This window comes from Rissa tridactyla, chromosome 1 (genome assembly GCF_028500815.1).
Source record: "Rissa tridactyla isolate bRisTri1 chromosome 1, bRisTri1.patW.cur.20221130, whole genome shotgun sequence".
NCBI lineage: Eukaryota > Metazoa > Chordata > Aves > Charadriiformes > Laridae > Rissa > Rissa tridactyla.
Window position 1 is genome coordinate 100,654,546 of NC_071466.1, and position 19,446 is coordinate 100,673,991.

At 40.3% G+C, this 19,446-nt stretch overlaps 1 protein-coding gene across 2 annotated transcripts in view; it reads left to right on the forward strand.

Annotated features, from left to right (window-relative positions):
* Positions 1 to 19,446, forward strand: part of DSCAM (DS cell adhesion molecule) — a 390,238-nt gene that overhangs the window by 314,937 nt on the left and 55,855 nt on the right. For both annotated transcript variants that reach the window (XM_054212353.1, XM_054212345.1), the window contains exon 20: positions 14,121 to 14,274. In XM_054212353.1, coding sequence (XP_054068328.1) covers positions 14,121 to 14,274 — 154 coding nt within the window. The remainder of the gene's footprint in view (positions 1 to 14,120; positions 14,275 to 19,446) is intronic.

The following is a 19,446-nucleotide window of genomic DNA, read 5'->3' on the forward strand; positions in this document are numbered from 1 at the left end:
TCTTCTGTATCAGCCCGGTATTGTGTGTGAGGCCGTGATCACAGGCAGTGGTCTGTTTCCAGAAGCCAAGTTAGACATCTCTGAATAAGCGCAAGAGCTCAGGACACATTTAATATAGGATGCACTCCTCTAACTTTACTTCTAACAGAATGCTTTGTCATCCTTTATCCTTAAAAGAACTGTGAAATAAAAGGTTATTTTATTCAGAGCTAGCTTTGCAGTCTGCTGCAGAGGTGCTTGAATGTTAACACTCCTGTGCAGATATGGCCTATATCCCAAGGAAGTTCTTGTGTAGTTCACTGTTGGCAGAGACAAATAGTTGACAGAAAAAGTGGTCTTCAATTAGAGTGGGGAGGGGAATAAATAGAAAACCTGTGTCTTTATCATTTCTTCTGCCACCGTAAGTAGCAAGTGCTGTCGTTGGAGGTATAGAGCCATAAAAACTTCCTGACCAGACTTCTTCCTTCAGTCAAAGCCCTGGTTGCAAAATAACTTTTCTGACACTTAAACAGAAAGACAAACTCAGTTTTTAAACATCAGTGAGAAGAGAACAGTGGTAAAGGTAAACTTATGGGAAGGCTATATTCTTTGCAGATTGTCTTTTACAAGCAGTATGTGTACGCCCTTTACACAAGAACACTGCTTTAATGTTTAAGTCACCAACAGGAAAACAAATTAACTCTGTTATGCACATTTTTACTACAAAGCACAACTCTCATATGATCCTGACCTATTATAAGATGAAGATTTGCTACTGCTTGCACAGTTCATTTTGTTTTGCATGGGCAGAAGCTGTTAAAACCTCTGCTGCCTCTGTACAGAAGGATGCAAATCCTTTTTAAATATTCTGTGTCCTAAGGACAGTATTTGCCTGGGATGTTTCAAGCCACAAATATGATTAACATGTGAAAAATAAAAATGATTCTCCACTGCAATCTATTCTTTAGCCAACATAAAGGGCAAGCAAGGATCCGATGTCATACTGTTTAATTGTTGTGCCTATATTAATGTATAGGCATTATTAGGCAGAACTTTCTCTTTGTTATTCTGCAAATATAGGAAAAAATACTTAAATATCAATGAATGGGTCCTTCATTCTTCAAATATAAGAAACAAAACATACCAGAATTTAAGTTAAAATAATTATCCTCTATGCTAACTCATAGCCCAGGTTCCAACAGTTCTTGACCCCACTTTCTCCCACATCAATGTCCAATTCTTTGTATGATCTGGCTTCTCAAGACTGCCTGTAATGGTCCCATGTTGGCCAGCTTACTTCTAGGTGTGCTTACCCACAGCGTACTGGCAGGACTCATTACATTCATTCTGCCCATGCCTCGGGGAAGGAACACAGTGTTATCAGCTGCAGCACAGGCTGCCATACCATCCTGTCAATATAGGTTTTCCCAGTGGTGCCATAAACATTGCACATGGTTTGAACCCTAGCAAACAAGCTGGGGTGGTTCAGGTCCTACGTGGTGGTGGGGGGAGCTGCCTTACATGGCTGCTCCAGCACCTGCTACCTTGAGTTGTAGGTGTATATTGGTAGGGCTTTTAAAAGGGCAAGAGAAAATGAGATTTAGGTGATCTCTGAAAGAAACCCCACCAACTTCTTGTTGCATTCAGGTCAGTACACTACATAAGGAGGAACCAATGGGGTTTAGGTTAAATAATTTATATGGCAAAAAGTGCCTGGAAAAGGTCATTGTAGCACAATGCGTGCGATGGCTAGCCAGTCTGGGAAACTGTAATTTCAGAACAGGTAAAAAGCAACACAGAAAGAAGCACAATGTGTGCTGAAGGCAGGAGAAGGAAGGTTAAGCAGGATTTCCTGGTGCAGGAAGAGCTGAGAAAGCATTAGAACTGACAGGGAAAGCAGAGAGAGGTTAATAGCTGAGGAAATACAAACCAACTGTATCATTTGGGTGTCAACAAACAGTATGGCATCACTCAATCAGAAATACACGTGTTAAAATCTGTTTTGCTTTGTTGATTAGAAAAGTGCAGTCGTTGTTGCTATTGGGGTTTGGTTGGGGGTGATCCATTGGTCAGTCTTTCACTAATAGGAGCAAACATATTAAATGGGCTTATCCTGCTGTTTCCAACAAAGCAGGTCATTAAACTGTGCATCAGTCTTCTGCTTTCTCCATGGGAAGCCTGGAGATTAATGGAAAAGAACTGAACTATAAAGGGATAATAAATGGAGACTGGTCTCCTTTTCGGTGATTTTCCTTTTCAGGACATTGTCAGTTAGTTCTTGTCTTTGTTCCATTCATATTAAGATGTGGAATAAGATGTCCTCACTATTGCCCTCTGATTTCATGACAGTGAAAGCTAAAAGCAGAACTTGTTTGGGCAACTGTGATTAGAAAGTGTTCAGACATGAAAGACTTAACAATACTGCCAATTGCACAAAATGTCATAGGAGTTTTATTGGAGCCTTTCCCCCATCTAATTTAGGAAACATCTTGGTGGTAACCTAATGTGTTACTTTATCTTAGAGAGATGCACATTAGCTCTACCAGTGTTTGGTTTCAGTTGTTGCATACATATTTTGGCCAACTGGATTTCCATTTTTAAACTTCCATAGAATAATAGAATTTAGGTTGGAAGGTTTCTCTGGAGGTTGCCTATTCCAATACCCTTCTCAAAGCAAGTTTAATTACATCAGGTTGCTCAGGGACATGTCTAGTGAAGTCTTGAACAATTCCACGCATGGAGATACCACAGTTCCTCTGAGCCCAAGTTCCAATATTTGACCAGGGTCTTATGGTAAATTTTTTTCCCCAGTTCATCAAAATTTCCCATGTTGAAACTTCTCCCACCCTGCAGCTTCAAGAAGAGTTTAGCTCCATCTTCTCTGTATCATCTGATCAAGTATATATAGTGACAATAAAGTTTCCCTGAGCTTTCTCTTCTTAGGGCTGACAGACTTAGCTGGCTCAGCTATCCTTGTATGTATGCACCATGCTCCAGCCTCCTGGCCAGCCCTGACAGCCCCATCCTGTACTTGCTCCAGTGGTTTTTTTGCACTGGAGACCCCAAGACTGGACAGAGTATTTAGTTGCAGTCTCACGAGTACAGAGTAGAGATGAAACATCACCTATGTGGATCTGCTGGCTACGCTTTTACAAATGTAGAGTTGGTAATTTTCTGCAGAGCTGCCTCTTGGCCAGTTGGCCCTCAGGTTGTACTGGTGCATGGGGTTATTCTATCCCAGATGCAGGACTTTGTATTTGCTCTTTTTGAACTTCACAAGACTCTGATCACCCTGTTTCTCCAACATGTCTACGTCCCCCTGAACAACAGCCCTGCTCTCCAGTATATAAACAATTGCCACCAATTTCAGGCCATTCATGAACTTGCTGACAGTTCATTCTTCTTCTGTCTTTCCTGTCATTAATTAAACATTAAACAGTTTTGGTCCCAGAAAATGATATGAGTAATTACTGGCTTGCAGTCGAACCTTGCACCAGTGATCACAACTCTCAGCCCAGCAGTGTAGACAATTTTCCATCCATTTTGTTCACTTACTCAGCCCATATTTCACCAATCTGATGATAATGAGACTGTGGAAGACTCGGTCAAAAGCTTTGCTAAAGCTGAGGTGTACAACATCCACTGCCCTTCCTTGTCCACAGTGCCAGTTACTTTGTTCTAGAAAGCAATCAGGTTAGTCAAGTTTGATTTGCGTTTGTTAAATACATGTCAGTTCTTCCTTCCTTTCCTTTGTGTGTTTAAAAATGGCATCTAGTAGGATTTGCTCAATAACCATCTCATATCATTGAGACAAGGTTGGCCAGCCTTGTCTGGATCCCCTTTCTTGCCCTTCTTGAAGATGAGTGTGGCATTTGCCTTTTTCCAGTGATCAGAAGCCTCCTCTGATTGCCTCTCAAATACAACCAAGACTAGCCTCATAATGGCATCATCCACCTCCTTCAGCACCCTCAGATGCATCCCATGTGGTACCACAGGTTTCTGTATGTCTAATTAAGTGATTATCTTAAGTACTCTCTAATTCAATCTCCCTCTACTGTGAGTACAGTTTTACTCCCTCATACTCTTTGAGAAGGTTCAGAGGCCTGGAGGCCTGAGTGCAAACCTTACCAGTGAAACTGAGGCAAAAAAGGCATTGAGTACCTTAGCTCTTTCCAAATTCCTTTTAACTAAGTACCCTGCCTCATTGACCCACCCAAACTCCCCTTAGCCTTCCTTTTGCTGCTGATGTGATTAAAGAAACCTTTCTTGCTTTTGTCCTCCACAAAAAAAATTGTATTTGAGTTCAATCAGCATTACATGTTCATCCATGTTCTGCCATGCTTGCTGAACTTTCCATACATTACAACAGACCATTCTTGTGTTCTGAGGAGATTGTCCTTGAAGATTAGCCAGCTGTCCTGAGCCTCTTTGCCCTTTGGGACAGTTTTGCATAGGTTCACTCCTCTCAGGAACTTGAACTCCAGTCTTATGGTAACAACAGCCAAAGCTGTCATAGATCTTCCCATCTTCAGCTGGTTCTTCCTTGTTTGTGGGCAATAGGTTCAACAGAGCATTTTTACTAGTGAGTTCATTGATCACTTCCAACAAGAAATGGTCTTCAGTACTTTCCAGAAATCTCCTAGGTTGCTTGCTTCCAGTCTTAATGCCCTTCCAGCAGTTGTCAATGTGGTAAAAGTCACCCACGTGTACCAAGATGTGTGTTTGTGAAGCTTTCTTCAGCTGCTTAAAGACAACTTCATCTGCCTCCTTGTCTTGATCAGGAGATCTGTAGCAGACACATACTACAACATTATGATTACTGGTCTGTCCTCTGATCCTTACCCACAAGCTCTTTAGTGGTTTCTCACCTGCCCCGGGGCAGCAGTCCAAGCATTCAAGAATACCTCTGTGAAGCTGCTCCTCCAAGCCCCTGAACCAAACTGTGATCAATTCCACAATAAAACTCCATTTGAGGAAGATTACACATTGCATTTCACTTTCCATCATGAGTAGCCAAAGACTGGCAAATATGACAAGAAGCTTGCAAAGCATCCAGGCACAAATTAAAAAAGCTACTTTTCTGCTAAGAACCAACTTATTCTCTGGTCTGGAATCCTGGCAATAGCTTTGAAATGTTAGTTGATCAAACTGTTGTTAGTTGTAGGATACTGCTAAGATATATGATTTCTCCCTTAAACCCACCTTGACTGAGGTCCCAAATGATCAGATGCCTGAGGAATGGTAGGAGAAGAAATTCCAGAGCAAGATGCTGTTGAAACAGATGAATGGAGTGAGAAAGTTCCTGCAAAGATCCCAGATGATGCTGTCGTGACAAGAGTATTAGCTGGATTAGCCGGATGATGAACGAGAACACATAGCAGACCCCAATGCTGAAATAGGGATGATTAATAGAAGTCATCTCAGAGTGCAAACCCTACAGTCAGCCCCAGGTGACCTGTTTCTGAGAGAATCTTTGAAAACTGTAATTCCACAATTCTGGACTTCTCCAAAGGATTTAGAAAGATACAAAAAGATTCATCTTGGCCTGGAAATACTTCTGGGAAACAGTTGGGTTTGGGAGATGGGGGAGATGAACAGATGTGAAGTAATGATGGAGAAGAAGGAACCGATCTTATATTTGGCCAAAATCCAAGTCAATTTACTTGAAAACATAATTGATATTAGAAACTGACTGACATCTGGGACTGTTTGGGTCAGATGGGATACTGATCTTTTTGGTATATTTCTTTTTCTGTGAGAAACATACTCTTAAGCCTGTTAGACTTCTGTATTTGTTTCATTTTTTGGTTTTGGTTTAAACTCACTAAGAGAAAAAAAAAGTATGGTCTAACCTGCTGTCAAGTTAAACAACAGGCGTATGATGTGTACACAAGACACCATTCCCATGTACATTCTGTCTGCTCAGTCCTGTGATAGGATAAGCACCAGCAGCAGCAGTAGTGACTAGACTATTCATCTGTTTCTCACATCTCTATGCACCTTTTCCTGACAATCTGTAGAGCACTATATTGAGGGAAAAACTATAGTCTGATTCCCCAGTCAGGGCATATTACAGTGGAGTTTTCCTATTCAGTGGGAAAAGTGTCATGAATCAGACTCTTTCTCCATCTTTCCTTCCTCTCTTCCACAAATGCATAGACTGCAAGCTCCCTACTCTGGTCACAGAGTTTTCAAAAGGTCCCAGTGGAAAACAGGCCAAATATCTTGGTTTCTTATGAAGTCCTATATGTTTGAGATACATTCCCCAGTACAAAGACATGCAGAATCTTCCAGAAAACACCTGAAGGATATTCTTTGCAATGTATTACTGATATCCTATCAATAGCATACACAGGAGACTCTGGTGGTTGCCTTTTGAAAGAAGAGAGTCACCTCTGCTCTACCTCTGTAACTTATAGACTCAAGGTGGGATTCAGCTTACCCGACTTTACACATCTGGAAGATAGATATCTATGCTGATTCTGGAGTCATCAAGGCTTTCCTTTCATCAAAGAAAAGAAGCTAGATGTCTGGGAGAAGCTGGATGAATCTTCTTCCAAAAGCTTCCCTTCTCCTTTTTTACTTTAGTGAAAGTATACATGGTTATCTTAAACCAGATGATATGTATCTTATATGTCATTATAAGAAAGTACATACAACTACCTTAACTAGATCTTTAAAGAACCAGAATTAGCTGACATAAACTCCCAGCATCCAGGTGTTTTCCATACATTTTTTTCAGGCAGACACAAGTCTTGTTTTGATTTTGCATGGGATGCGCCCAAATTCAAACTCAACGTGAGGCGGCTTTACATCATACTCTCTGACCTCTGGTTCCTCTCCAGTTTTAAATACTTGAATAAAAGACATGGAAAATAGAGCAAAAGCAATTATAAGCCAGAACTGATTTGTTGTTACACACTGTAGAGGCTTCCGTGATTCAAAGGATGCTGAAAGTCTCTTAAAAGAGGGGAGAGGTAACTGGCAGAAGCAGATAAAATTAGCATTGAATGGAAGCTTACTTACAGTCAGCAGAATCTGTAAGGTTGCATTTAAAATATATGTTCATTGATTTGTGTACTACAAGCAGTATTTATCACTGTGTCTATACAGTACTTTTTAAAGTATTAAGATATTTATGTTTATTAATTCTTTATCTTTATATAGCCCAGAAATAGTGTATAATTTACAGGTTATTTTAAAAACTTATTTTGAATGGTATTTAAAATATGTCTTTTTAATATACCACCCATACTGTTTACAGCTTTTTCGTAATTATTTCACACTTTGTTACCAACTCTCAGACATAGCACATTCATTCTTTTAATTGTTTTGTCATCTTTACATTATGTCTTATTTTTGTCGTGGAGCAGATCTCAAGGGAGATGTGACAGACTATAAATGAATTCTGATGTGCTGTTTTATACGATTTTTAAAAGGCCTCCTTGCAAAGCCCTACTAAAACAAATTTGATATTGATTTTTTCATAAAACTCTGGTCTTGTCTCACTACATAATTTAACATATGGGTATATCAATACAGTCTAACAATAAGTCCTTGGTGTCAGTTGCAGCGTATTTCAGCAGGTGTGGATTCATCCCATTCCATTCTGTATCGTATAGACACTTGGGACACTTGGGACCAGATGGGGTCATACAATTTGTGAGTTAACTGAAATGCTCTGAACAAACATGTTGATTTCTTGGGACCACCAAAGGAGGCAGCAGCACCCCTGGCAGACCATCAGGAGGTCTCCTGACCTTCCTGTGGTCACCAGTCCATGCTGCCACATGCTGTTTCCCTGATCATGAGCCCCAGCAGAGCCCCAACCCTGTGAGTTGCTGCAAAGGGATAAGCAGGTGGTGTACCTCAGTGGCTCCCAAACAATGGACTCCTTGACTTCATGGGCTCCCTGGAATTCCAGGCAGTGGGCTCTCTTCCAGGTGTGATTCCTGGAAATGGGTTTGCAAGATTTTCTGGAGGTGGGAAGGCAGGGAGCTGCCTCTGCTATTTCCAAAATATACATCTTGCACTTTCTAAAATTTCAGTTCCTCATTTAAGGGAAAAAAAAAAAAAAGAAAAAAAAGAGAACAATCAAATTTTATATGGAAGCTGCATTCTGTATGGTGTATAGCTTCTGTTTACAACAGTTAACTTCAATAATTCTGAGTGAAAAACAGATGTCATGTTTCAAAACATGAGCCAAAATAGCAAGACCTGATCAGAAGCCGTTATATAATCAAAGTGGTATCTAGTCTTACTGAACACTGTGGTCCTGGATTGGTGGTGGTTTGCAGCTCTGACAGTCTGTCCATCTGTGAAAGGAAGCAAGGGAAAAGCCAGCAGCACTGGAGAAAAGTACTAGTCCATGGCCTCAGGCAGAGTTTCGCATCTTTAGGGAGTTCACTGAGAGGGCACATCAGTGGTCTGTCTACTCTGTTCAGGGGTACAGAACTTGAAGTTCATTCTTTAGAAATACAGTAATGTATTGATTTCATATTAACCCAGTTTGCTTCCAAGTAGAAACAACTTGTCATAGCCTCCATTACTGGATAACTTATCAATCCAAGAGACTCTAAAACCGATTTCCAGGAGCAATGAAGGCCTGAGGTAGAGCAGGGTAGACAATTCTGTGATGGTGTTGTGCAAAAAGGTGGAGATCTCTGTGTTTTTACCTTGTAGAACTAAAAATTTACTTTAATTACTGATGAGACTACTGATTGTAGGCCTCATCTGTACTGCTGTTTAAGTAAGGGCCAAGGAGCAGCACCTGGCCCCAAGAGTACATGATGTTGACTGATGTCTGTCTACACTGCTTAGCACTAGCCCCTCTAAAGCAGATTTGTTTTGAAGAGTGCTATTTTAGTAGCACAAAACTGAGCTAGAGATCAAGATAAAAAGTGGTGTGGATCATCAGGGCAGAGTGCTCAACACACTCCCTGGCTCCATTTAGCCATGGAGATAAGCCCAGAGGATGCATGTTCATTGAGAGAAACCTAGCTAAGGCAAACACAGTTTCACTGAGACCGCTCAGGCTAGATATACAACTGATTGCTGTTCTATGGGAAGCTATGAAACCAGTCATTCATTGTTGTGGGCAGGAGAAAGCAGCATAGGTATCTCTCTTGAGTCCGCTTTTGTTCAGTGGTTCCATTAGTGACCTGGATAATGAAATAGCAAGACTGCGTATTAAATTTGCAGGAGATACAAGGCTGGGAGCGATTGCAAGTACACTGGAGACAGAACTAGAATTCAGACAGATCTTGATGAACTGAGAAATTGGTCTGGAAAAAGATAAAAATTAGTATGGGTAAGTGCAAGAAAATGGTTAATATAAATAGCCAAATACAAAAGTACTGGGTTATCTAACAATTGGCTACATTCTTCAGAAGAGGATTTTGAGGTTATTGTGCATCCCAAGATTGACATTAGCTACCTTTCTAACCCTGTTGTGAAAAGCCAAATGCCATATGCTGAGATTGTTGAATACAGGTTTGGAAACCGTATTTGAGAAGACTATGGACAAACGTTGGAGAGTCCGAAGGATAACAGCAGATATTGTTAGAGAAACTGTTAGAGAAAATGAGTTTTCTGGGCGATGTTGAAAGCATCGGGGTTGTTAAGTTGTAAAAAGATAAGGGTACTGGTGGGGAAAGCAATGATAAAACTTCATGTAGGTTATAGACTGGAGCAAAGATGAAGGTAATAACCTATTATCCATGTTCCTAATAGACTGGAAAAGAAGATATGGGCTTAAACTGCAGCAGGAAACTCAACCTAGGTTTCAAGAAAGCTTTCTAACAGTAAAATTAGTTAAGCAATGGAATAGAACTTGCAGCCTAGGGAGTTGCAAAATCTCCATTTATTGTAAGTCTTCAAAATCACATTGGACAAACATCTGCCTGAAATTGTGTAGATATAGTTGAATCTGGTTTAAAGAAGGAGGATAGACTTGGGTGAACTCTCAAGGTCCTTCCAGCCCTTTTTTTGAGATGGTTCTTTGGCCATATTTTATGCGTAAATTCATAGTGAAAACACACGACACTCTAGGTAGTATATATATGTATTTTTAATCTACAAGGTGAGGCTGACAACATACAGATAGCCAACTCATACACACACACCACAAACCTTAGGTGTTTCTTGCTTTTCACTCTTGTCTTAAGTCTCCATATGAATTTCTCAGTTTACCTCCAAGCTCCCTCACAACGTGCAGAGAATGGGGAGACAGAGATCTTCAGTGTACCTGTTTTACATCAGAAATAGTGTAGACAAAGTTGTAGGCAAGGTACAGGCTTGCTTTGAGTGAATAATCTTTCAGTGCATAGTAAATGTTGCCTTACGTTACATCCCTGCTTGGGAAACTCCCTGATTGCTTGGAAAACCCTTACAAACATTTTTCTTCTAACACAACCTTTTTGAATTTTTCCCAGGCTGCGTTAAAAAACACAACAAACAAACAAACAAAAGAAAAAACTAGCCCGAGGTCTCAGAGTTTGTGCACATTGCCTACCTAATTTCTTTCTAAAGGAGTCAGAAATGCCAGGAGATGGCATACTGTTTCAAAGCACACAAAGCAAAGCTCACCAGTAGAGCTGAAGCGGCATCAGAGGAAAGTGATGCTCCCTGCAGTGGCTGTTCCTCAGCATCTCTTGCTGTTGCCTGATTTGAGAAGCAGATTGACTGCACACTGATAAAGGACTTTGATTTCATTTTATTCTTCACAGCCCTTGCTGGCTTTTTAGAGACTTGGCCCTGTCTGTGCTTCTTTGACAGGGAGCTAAAGACAGAAGAAAAATTAACCCACCATCTATGAGCTGAATAGAAAAAAAGCAGCTAGGAAAAAAATCCCTTGAAAAAGCATGTTACTGCTTTTGGGATAAAACAGCAGTATATGTTTCATACTGGCACATGCAAAACCCAATATGTGACAAGGTGACGTTCTTTTAAAATATTTCTTATTTCAATTGTTTAATCTTCTCTTTGCTGACAAAGCTCTCTTTTTTCTTCTTGCGTAATGAAAATCTCTGGCATGTTAGTCTAATTGAAATGACAGGCAAAAGTTGAAAGTAAAATTGATTCTTTGTCACTGGAGCATCCCCAAGTGTTTAAAAGGGAATGTTAGCTGAGGAAACAGAAGGTGTATGTTAACCAGTTAGAAACCAAAATCCTTTGCTATAGCAGTTTGTTTTAAGAAAGTAAGAATCATTACTTTAGTGAAGACTCATTTACCAGATTAAATTAATAAATTAATTCCATGAATTATTGAATTTATATTTGGAATAGCCCCAGTTGCAAATGTGTGAATGATGCTGGTTCTCTGTTGGTGAAAGAAAAGAATTGAATACAGGCATTTTAAAAGGCATTAGAGAAACTAATTCTGTGGTTATGTCATCTTTGGAGCTCCAGGGAGAGAAAGCTCCTCTGTTTTGAGACAATTTTGCCTGCTCTTCTAGCTGACCACATTGCAACCAGAGCAATTTTGGAGGGTTGTTTCAGTTCTTTTGTCTTTAGCTTCTATCCCTCAGAGCAGGAGCACCTAGTGCCAGTGCTGTATCTGCAAGGATGAGGTTTTCCTTTTCCTTTTAGCTGCTGCTCATCTTATCCCAAACATAAAATCTCAAAACAGATTGCTCTGAGCTGTTTAGCAATTGTTTGCAGGGTGTATATCAGTCTGACTGTCCCAGCCTCTGTCATGACAGAGGGGAGCAGAGCAGCAAGGCATTTCAAGCACGAGATCTGCAGTATGAGCAGTGGCTTCTAAAGGCAGCCATATGTCCCTTTCATAAACCATGGGAGTCATGGAAAAAACGGTGTAAATTCAAATGGACTGATGGTTGCTGGAATGAAAGTTTAGCAATGAGGAGGTCTGTAATGGTTAGCTGTTCCTGAATATTGTATCTACATCCCATGTTAATACTTGGTTCAGAAGTAGCTTGTGCTAGAAAGCTGCATTAATGAGTGAAGCCTAAGTGTCAGAGACAGCCTATACTGTTTGACTTTCAAATTAACCCTAGAAAATGCTGCCTCATGAATATTGAAATTCAGCCTCCTGTGCCATGATCAATACATTAATTTTTATGTATGACCTCACAAAGATCCAGCCCTGTCAAGCCATGGGCATTTGTCCAATATTCTTGTGTAAATGTCAAGACAGATGGCTCTCAAAACCTGCTGTAATATTTCACATAATAATAGAAGTGTCTGCCCGCATTGGCCTCTTCATATCAGAAGTGGAAACCCAGGCAAACGCCTGCTAAATGGGACAAACGCATTTGGCATTTTGACAGGAGCAATGAGATTGGCTAGAAAGTGTGGCAAGGTCCCTATTTGGGTTTGTGTTGAGCCTGGTTAACTGTTAGCTGGAGCAAACCAGTATCCCCAGCAAAGTTAGTCTCCATAGAGGAAACAGGATGTATTCCTTGTACAAGCAAATAGAGGCACACGTATGTATAAAAGCCAGGGAGTTAAGTATTTTAGTTAACAAGCACATTAACTTCAGATGTATTCAGCACTGACAGCTATTGACATTTCTACATTTGGTGGGGAAACAGGTATGTCAAGGGCATGATTCATCCCACTGCAATATATGTGTCTCAAATAGGCCAGAAGAACCTCGCCTTAGAAGTTGCCTTTTCTTTGCGTGGTCTCTGAAGGGACTCATGGTGACTGGCTTACGTTCAGATGTCTTCACTCTAGGTTTCAAAAGTGAGATGAAATGAACTCCCCTCTTCTCCTGACTATAGGAGATGCCAGCTCAAGAACAGAGAAATGCAGTGACCTATTCAGTAGCTGAAACTGGCTACCAGTTCACACTGGAGAGACATTTAATGATACCTCATAAACATCCTTATTTATTTGCAATTCACTTTGAAGGAGTATATATTCTAATGCTTTCAGGTCAACCTACCTTTTGAAATGCTAATCAGATGAAATTGGCCCTTACTACCAGCAGATATTTGTATATCAAAGAGATTCCTTGCACACCTTCTGTCATCCTGAATCAAGTTGAGATTACACTGATGCATTATTTTTAATGCTGATTCCTAGTAAAATCTTCTTTTCTATGTCATTAATGTTCTAATTATTTTTAACCAAGTGTTAGTTAGCCATTGCTATGCTCAGTATTGCACAGGGACATGAGCCTTTATTATTCGTTCTCATGGTTCATTACCCAGCTGTTTTTACGTACTAGAATCACAAAGCCTGTGTTGGAAATAAAACTGGCTACGCTAAGCATTGTAATACTGTTCAGGGCTGACGAGGTTTCCCATCTCCTCTACCAAGGAGTAGAGCTTCCTGTGGAGGATGTGCTGTGGTGCACAAAGCCCACGTCCCCTGGAGGAATCTATATATTCCACCGCGCCTTTCCTCGCACAGGTTACTTCAAGCAGACTCCAGAACATCTCACCGACAAGCAAGTACTGCTGAGCAGCCGGTTGGCTTTGCTGCAGCCCACGTCTGAGGCACTTGAGTGGCAGTGCAAGAGTAGCCTGGACTGACATTTCTTCCAGCGCTTGTCCTTTCCTGCTAATGCAGTTAAATAGCTGAGATGACCTTCTGCTGGGAATCTTTGAACGGAAGTAATTTTATGATTAAACAAAACTAGACTTGGGGGAAGTTTGAACAGTCTGTTACAGAATACAGTTTTATTTCTCGATTCACTGAAGGAATAAGTCACCAAACCCAGGGATAAGGAACACCAGCACAGGGATTCTAGGTGAACAAAGACATATCTCGAGTAGTAAACTCCAGATTTCCCAGCAGACGCAGGACTGAATCCTCTGTTGGGAAAGTTTTGCATAAAACAAAATTGGTTTGTCAGAACTATTGGTGGTAAAAATTTGTCAAGTATGTTCACTCGAATTACTTTTCCAACCCTGTAAAAATAAACAGACACATAAAAGTCCTAAACTGGATAAAAACAATTTGTAAACAAAATATAGGCCCAAATTCACTGAATAGAAATTGATTGCAACAAGTTATTGTGTCTGCTCTGTTTATTGCCATTTGCCATCTGTTTGAAGCAATTGATACTCATGCAAAGTACCCTGAAATAAGTCTTTGTAGCACTCAGCTTAGTAGATTTTCTCCAAATACGGTTTATTTTAGTCTGGAAACATTTGTCTCTCCCACCACAGGTAATCAGCGAGTTTGAAGCCTCTCCCGACTCATTTTCCTACAGAATCCCCAACCTGAGCCGGAATCGCCAGTACAGCGTCTGGGTGGTAGCAGTGACTGCTGCAGGAAGAGGCAACAGCAGTGAGATTATCACTGTGGAACCGCTAGCAAAAGGTATGGTGACAGTGCTTTTTAAAGCAATCCAGAACTTTACAATGCTAATTACTGTTATAATTGTCACGTGGCTTCTTTATGCCTCATTGCTTACTGAGAGTGGGATTTGTCAGGAGTAACTTCAGTTCTCTCCAAAAGTTAGGTGACAACTCTCAGCTAATTGCCCAAGCTTTTGCTGTAGTCAGCAGAGAGAGAATGACGTGCTCCTCTAGGGGGTAATTCATCCCACCTACCTTAGAAGGAAATAAATTGCTTTTTGGAGCAATTTTTATCTTCTTTTGTTGGGTACAGAGGTTTTGCAGATGATCGCACTCCCCTTCTGAATATGTCTCTTTTTTTTTCTTGCCATACAAGATAACTTCTTTATCGTTCTCCTCCTTACTAATATCTCTTGTGTACTCCACAAGTACTGTCTTCTGTATAAAGTGGTCTGATTAACATATCTAAACTCTGAACAATTGTTCTCAACTTGCATTAGCTTTGAAGTTTGCTGCTTCTATTTCAGTTATGAAGAAGGGATAATGTGCCTCAAGTCCTACATATTTTTTCCCAGTTGTATTAGTTGTTCTATTAAAAGATATCACTTGGGCCCCAGGAATTCTGCCTTACCTGTAGTGAGACGTGATGCTTTCAACACTAGAGCACCTTAGCTTGGAAATAGAGACCTAACATTTTAGACAGCAAGGTGAGAAGAGTCCCATCAGTACTTAATCTCTACACGGGGTCTTCAGGCTGTTTTTTTTTGTTTTTCCACTCAAACTGGTAACATCACAGAATGTGCCAATATGAGCAGTGTATTGCACAGGACTCTAGAGTTGCAAGGGTAGATGCAATTAAATGGCTTCACAGTTTTACAAGCCTGCTAATACTTCAGTCATGTGGCTAATGATGTAGTAATGTAAAATAAAGTATCTAGGGCTTTTCAATTACATACTTTCTAAAAAAGCTGTGCAGAACTTCAGCCAAATCCCACCAAAATGAAAGCACTTTCTGCATGGAAGAGCATATACCGTCACCATAGGGAAGCTTGCTGTTCCTACCTACCTAGGTGGTAGAAAATGAGTTTTATGATGGCAGATTAACTATCAGAGCTATTGTCATGGATGGCAGTGATGGTGTTTGGAAGGTACTATTTCAACACATGACATAGCTTCCTAATACATAGAAGTTGCAAAGAGGGTTCCTCAGGCTTGTGACGGGAACTTGCATGTCTTTTTTTTGTCCCTTCTCTAGGCTAAATTTTTTATCATATGAGATGGATATTTTTCAACACTTTTGTGAGAAACCTGTAGTAACTACTATATTACTAACGTGGATCACAATGGAATATTTAACAGTGTAAATGTGGGGAGGGTCTAGCAAGGTAAAGAAGCCTAAATTGGAACAAGCAGGGAAATGCTTACTCCCCATACCATTGTTTACAGGGTTTTTTTTTCTGTCAACAAAGAAGAGTCACCTTTACTTTCTGCTTCTTTCTAGCATTTTTTGTAGAGTCTTTCAGAACTTTTCTTTTAGTAGCTACACAGTGTTGAAGGAGTGACCTGAAGCATGGCTGAAAGGCTATGAAAAGTCTGAAGGATCTGAAAAATATGGAGCTTTTCCATTTTTTAATTTCTCGTAGGATAACTGCATACTGTATTATGAACATTGGTAAGACCAGAGTTGAGATCTTAGAAGGTGGATGAAGGCTGTAAAGGACATCTGTGAAGGAAGATTTTAACACCCCAGGGAAACAGGGCAAAGGTTTCAGTGTGTGCCTCCTTTTAGGCCGGCTGTTACCTGCGTGTAATGATGAAAAGAAAAAAAGGAAACAAAAAAAGGCACAAAAACAGATGCTTGAATAAGTGCAAAACCAATTCGACAACAGCGTGGTGCAATACCAATAGATTGAGGACGAAGGCAAACACAGGAGTGTGCAGGGACCCCTGCACCTAATGGACTAGAAGCTCTCTTTCTCCTATGCATTTAAAAAAGAGGGAAGTGTTCAGACAAGGTGAACACAGAAAAACTCAGGGTTTGCAGGTACCAAGATTCATAATGCCTAGTTATGAGGAAATGTAGTATGTGATTGCTCTTGGTTTGCCAAAAAATAGAGAAGTTACAAATTGACCCACATGTACTTTAACTGAACAACCTTACCAGAAACTGGAATTAATTCTGCTCCCCCGGATCTTATTTAACGTGATACATGATGACAAGTAAGTGAACTTAAAAATAGCTTGTAAGAAAAGACAAGGGGACTTTAAGGAAAAATAATTAATTGCTTCAATATAGACAAGTCAGTGTGAACGAGACTTTATTTTGAAGGATGGTAGAATGCATCCAGTCAATATTAGAGCTAGTAGTGATACTCCAATATAAAGTCTGCATTGGATGATGCTCAGGACAAGCCTCTCCTACATGCACTTAGAACTGAAAAGTGATGAATAATCCACTTATGGAGGTTGAAATGCACACTAGGAATAGATATCCATTTTATGAGCTTTGAATATAGCCAGGTTAGAAATTATTGTATCATGTACAAGGTTGCCTGTATGAATGCATCACTGGGCATTTTAGAGAGCTGGGAGAAAGCAGTAATCAGTGATAAGGGCAGCGGACGCACAATGAAGAAGAATGCGCAGAGCAAATAGCCTTGAAGACCTTTCTCACCACCCAGTACATCTGAAGCAAGTAACACATCACAGGGTTAGAAGCAGTTATAGCCTGATTTTGCCACAAGTTCCCAGTGGAAGAACATCCTACGGGCCATTATTTTGAAGTTGTTTGCTTCCTTTTTTTCCCCACTTATTCCACAGTAACTGTCCAAGTAATGATACCATCATGATAGCTAATGAGAGTTAACTCTGCATTGAATTATGTCAACTTAATTACAACCCCTTTAAGAACCCCTTTGAGAACAATGAGAATGTCTAGATAGGTGTTTGATGTGAAATGTATGTTCCAATTTAAATGAAAGCTTAATTCAAGTTAACATTTCTTTCACTAGTGTCTCTGTTTCTCAGAACAGATTGTTACTCTCTCTAATTAACTGACAAAAATAAGAAAAAACCCCCAACAAACAGAAAATAATCACGGCAATGAAAGTTCAGTCTCCACACAAGCAGACTATGCCCGCCCCCCCCTCAAATTACACTTCATTGCTGTCTTGAAAGTTGTGAGTTTAGCCTACCAAATATATTTAAGACAGAAAACCTTGCATACACCTTGTTCCTCTTTTTTCCTAACCATGACTGATGGAGAATGGCATTTGCCAGCAACATGACCATAACAGATCTAGACCCATGGCAATGTGATCCTCTGGGGAGAACTCTCACTTTAATGTTGAGTTTCCCCTGTACTTGTAGACTACCTGAGCATTAATGTTGAACAGATTTGCCTCCTAGCCTATGTTGCTTTGTGTGTTTAACGGTTTTAAACATATGGGGCTCGCATGATAGTACACACACGCACCATTGGTCTGTTTCTTTAATCGTTCTTCTTACTGGAATACACAGGATATTCTTCTGTGAGAAAGTAAAGGAAAGAAACTCCTCACCCAGGGTATTCACTGATGGCTCTTGTATTTGGGTTAAGCTGGGCTGCAGTGAACCGTTATAGCTCTTGTTCGGCTTCTGTATACAGTTTGCCTTTAAAATTTGGTTGTGTCCTCTAGAGAAAAAGAAAAGCGTGTTACAGACTCTTGCAAAGAATATCTGCTTGTTTCTTATTCTATGATGGCAAGTGTAGGTAATAGGATACATAATTTAAACAAACAATCACGCAGAAAGCCGCCTTTGTGTAAGAGAGTGCACTGTTCTGTGAAGGCACCTCTTTATCTTTAGATAATGGTTGGGTAATTTGCAAAAAATAGGAACAGATCCAATCCACAGTCCAAATCCAGGGCCATGCCATTTTATGTAAGGCTGGTGAGTAGTTGGTGAGCATTTGGGTAGCTTCAATAACAAAGTGGTAAGCCCCGCAGCTGAATTGCCCACATGCTGGGTAAAGCTCCCTTGGGTCAAAAGGGAGAAGTCTGTGAGATTCAAGGTATTTTAACCTCATGAATGTCTGCTAGTCTTTCAAACCTATTGCTTTCATGTGAATTTCACTAGACACTTATTTTACTTCTAGTTTTCTTTTGTTTGTGTACCCGTTAACAGTCTCAGAACATTATTAGGAGTTAAGCTATAAAGAAAATTGGAGCTAAGAATTTTCATGCTGCTTTACCATGTCTTTTAAACACACCCAGTACATGAAAGGAATAAAACAATTTATAGAAAGCTGTGTGTACTTTCACAAAAATAGCGTGGTATGCTTTTGTAATGTGCACTTCTGGGTTATGGTCTGTGATCTTACTGCTGGCTTAGGCTTCTCTGATGTTTGTGTTACTTACACACATCGCTACAAAATGGGGGACACAGGGTATTGAAAACCAGGAGCTACAACACAAATGATGTGCTTTGGAGATCTGATATCCAACCTATGACTTAAGGAAGAATTCACTGTTGAAATAACTATTAAAAATAAAGGAATATCACAGAAAGTTTTCTAACGGTAGTGCCATGTCATGCTGAAAGCTTCAACAGGATTCCTGCATTGCATATGCTTTGTCCTAAAGTAACTGGCAGCAACTGGAAATAGCTGGATATTTTGAGAAACACTGGAGAGGTGGGAAAGCCGGGGAGAGAGGGATTAATAGTTCATTTTAAATGAGCTTTCAGGCTTCATGTTACAGGGGGAATTTTGCATGGAACAGGAATTCAAGTTTCTAATCACCATTGCTGAGAATGCACTGCAGCTAATAGGAGCAGTCCAGATGCTTACAGATGTGTTTTCTAGATATTCACAGCTGACAGCATCTCCTGCTGCTTTTTAAAGATGGCATGAGTACCTTTAGGCATCTCCTGCAACGAAAACCTGGCATCACTGGAGACAAATGAACCTTCTAACACTAACTTCAGTGGAGTCAGCATTTCACACCATGTCTGTGGATAGACAGCATTTTTCTGTTTCAGTTAACTTGGTTAATTAGCCCATGGCTTGTGGCAGTATAGGCCTGTGTAAAACTTTTCTAGAAGATATGGCCTTAGGAGTGCCACGGTGGAAAACTAGGCTGTATCATGAGACTTACTGACTGACCAGTGTCTCTGCATCACACACTGCAGCACCCCTTCTGCCAGGGCTAACCGT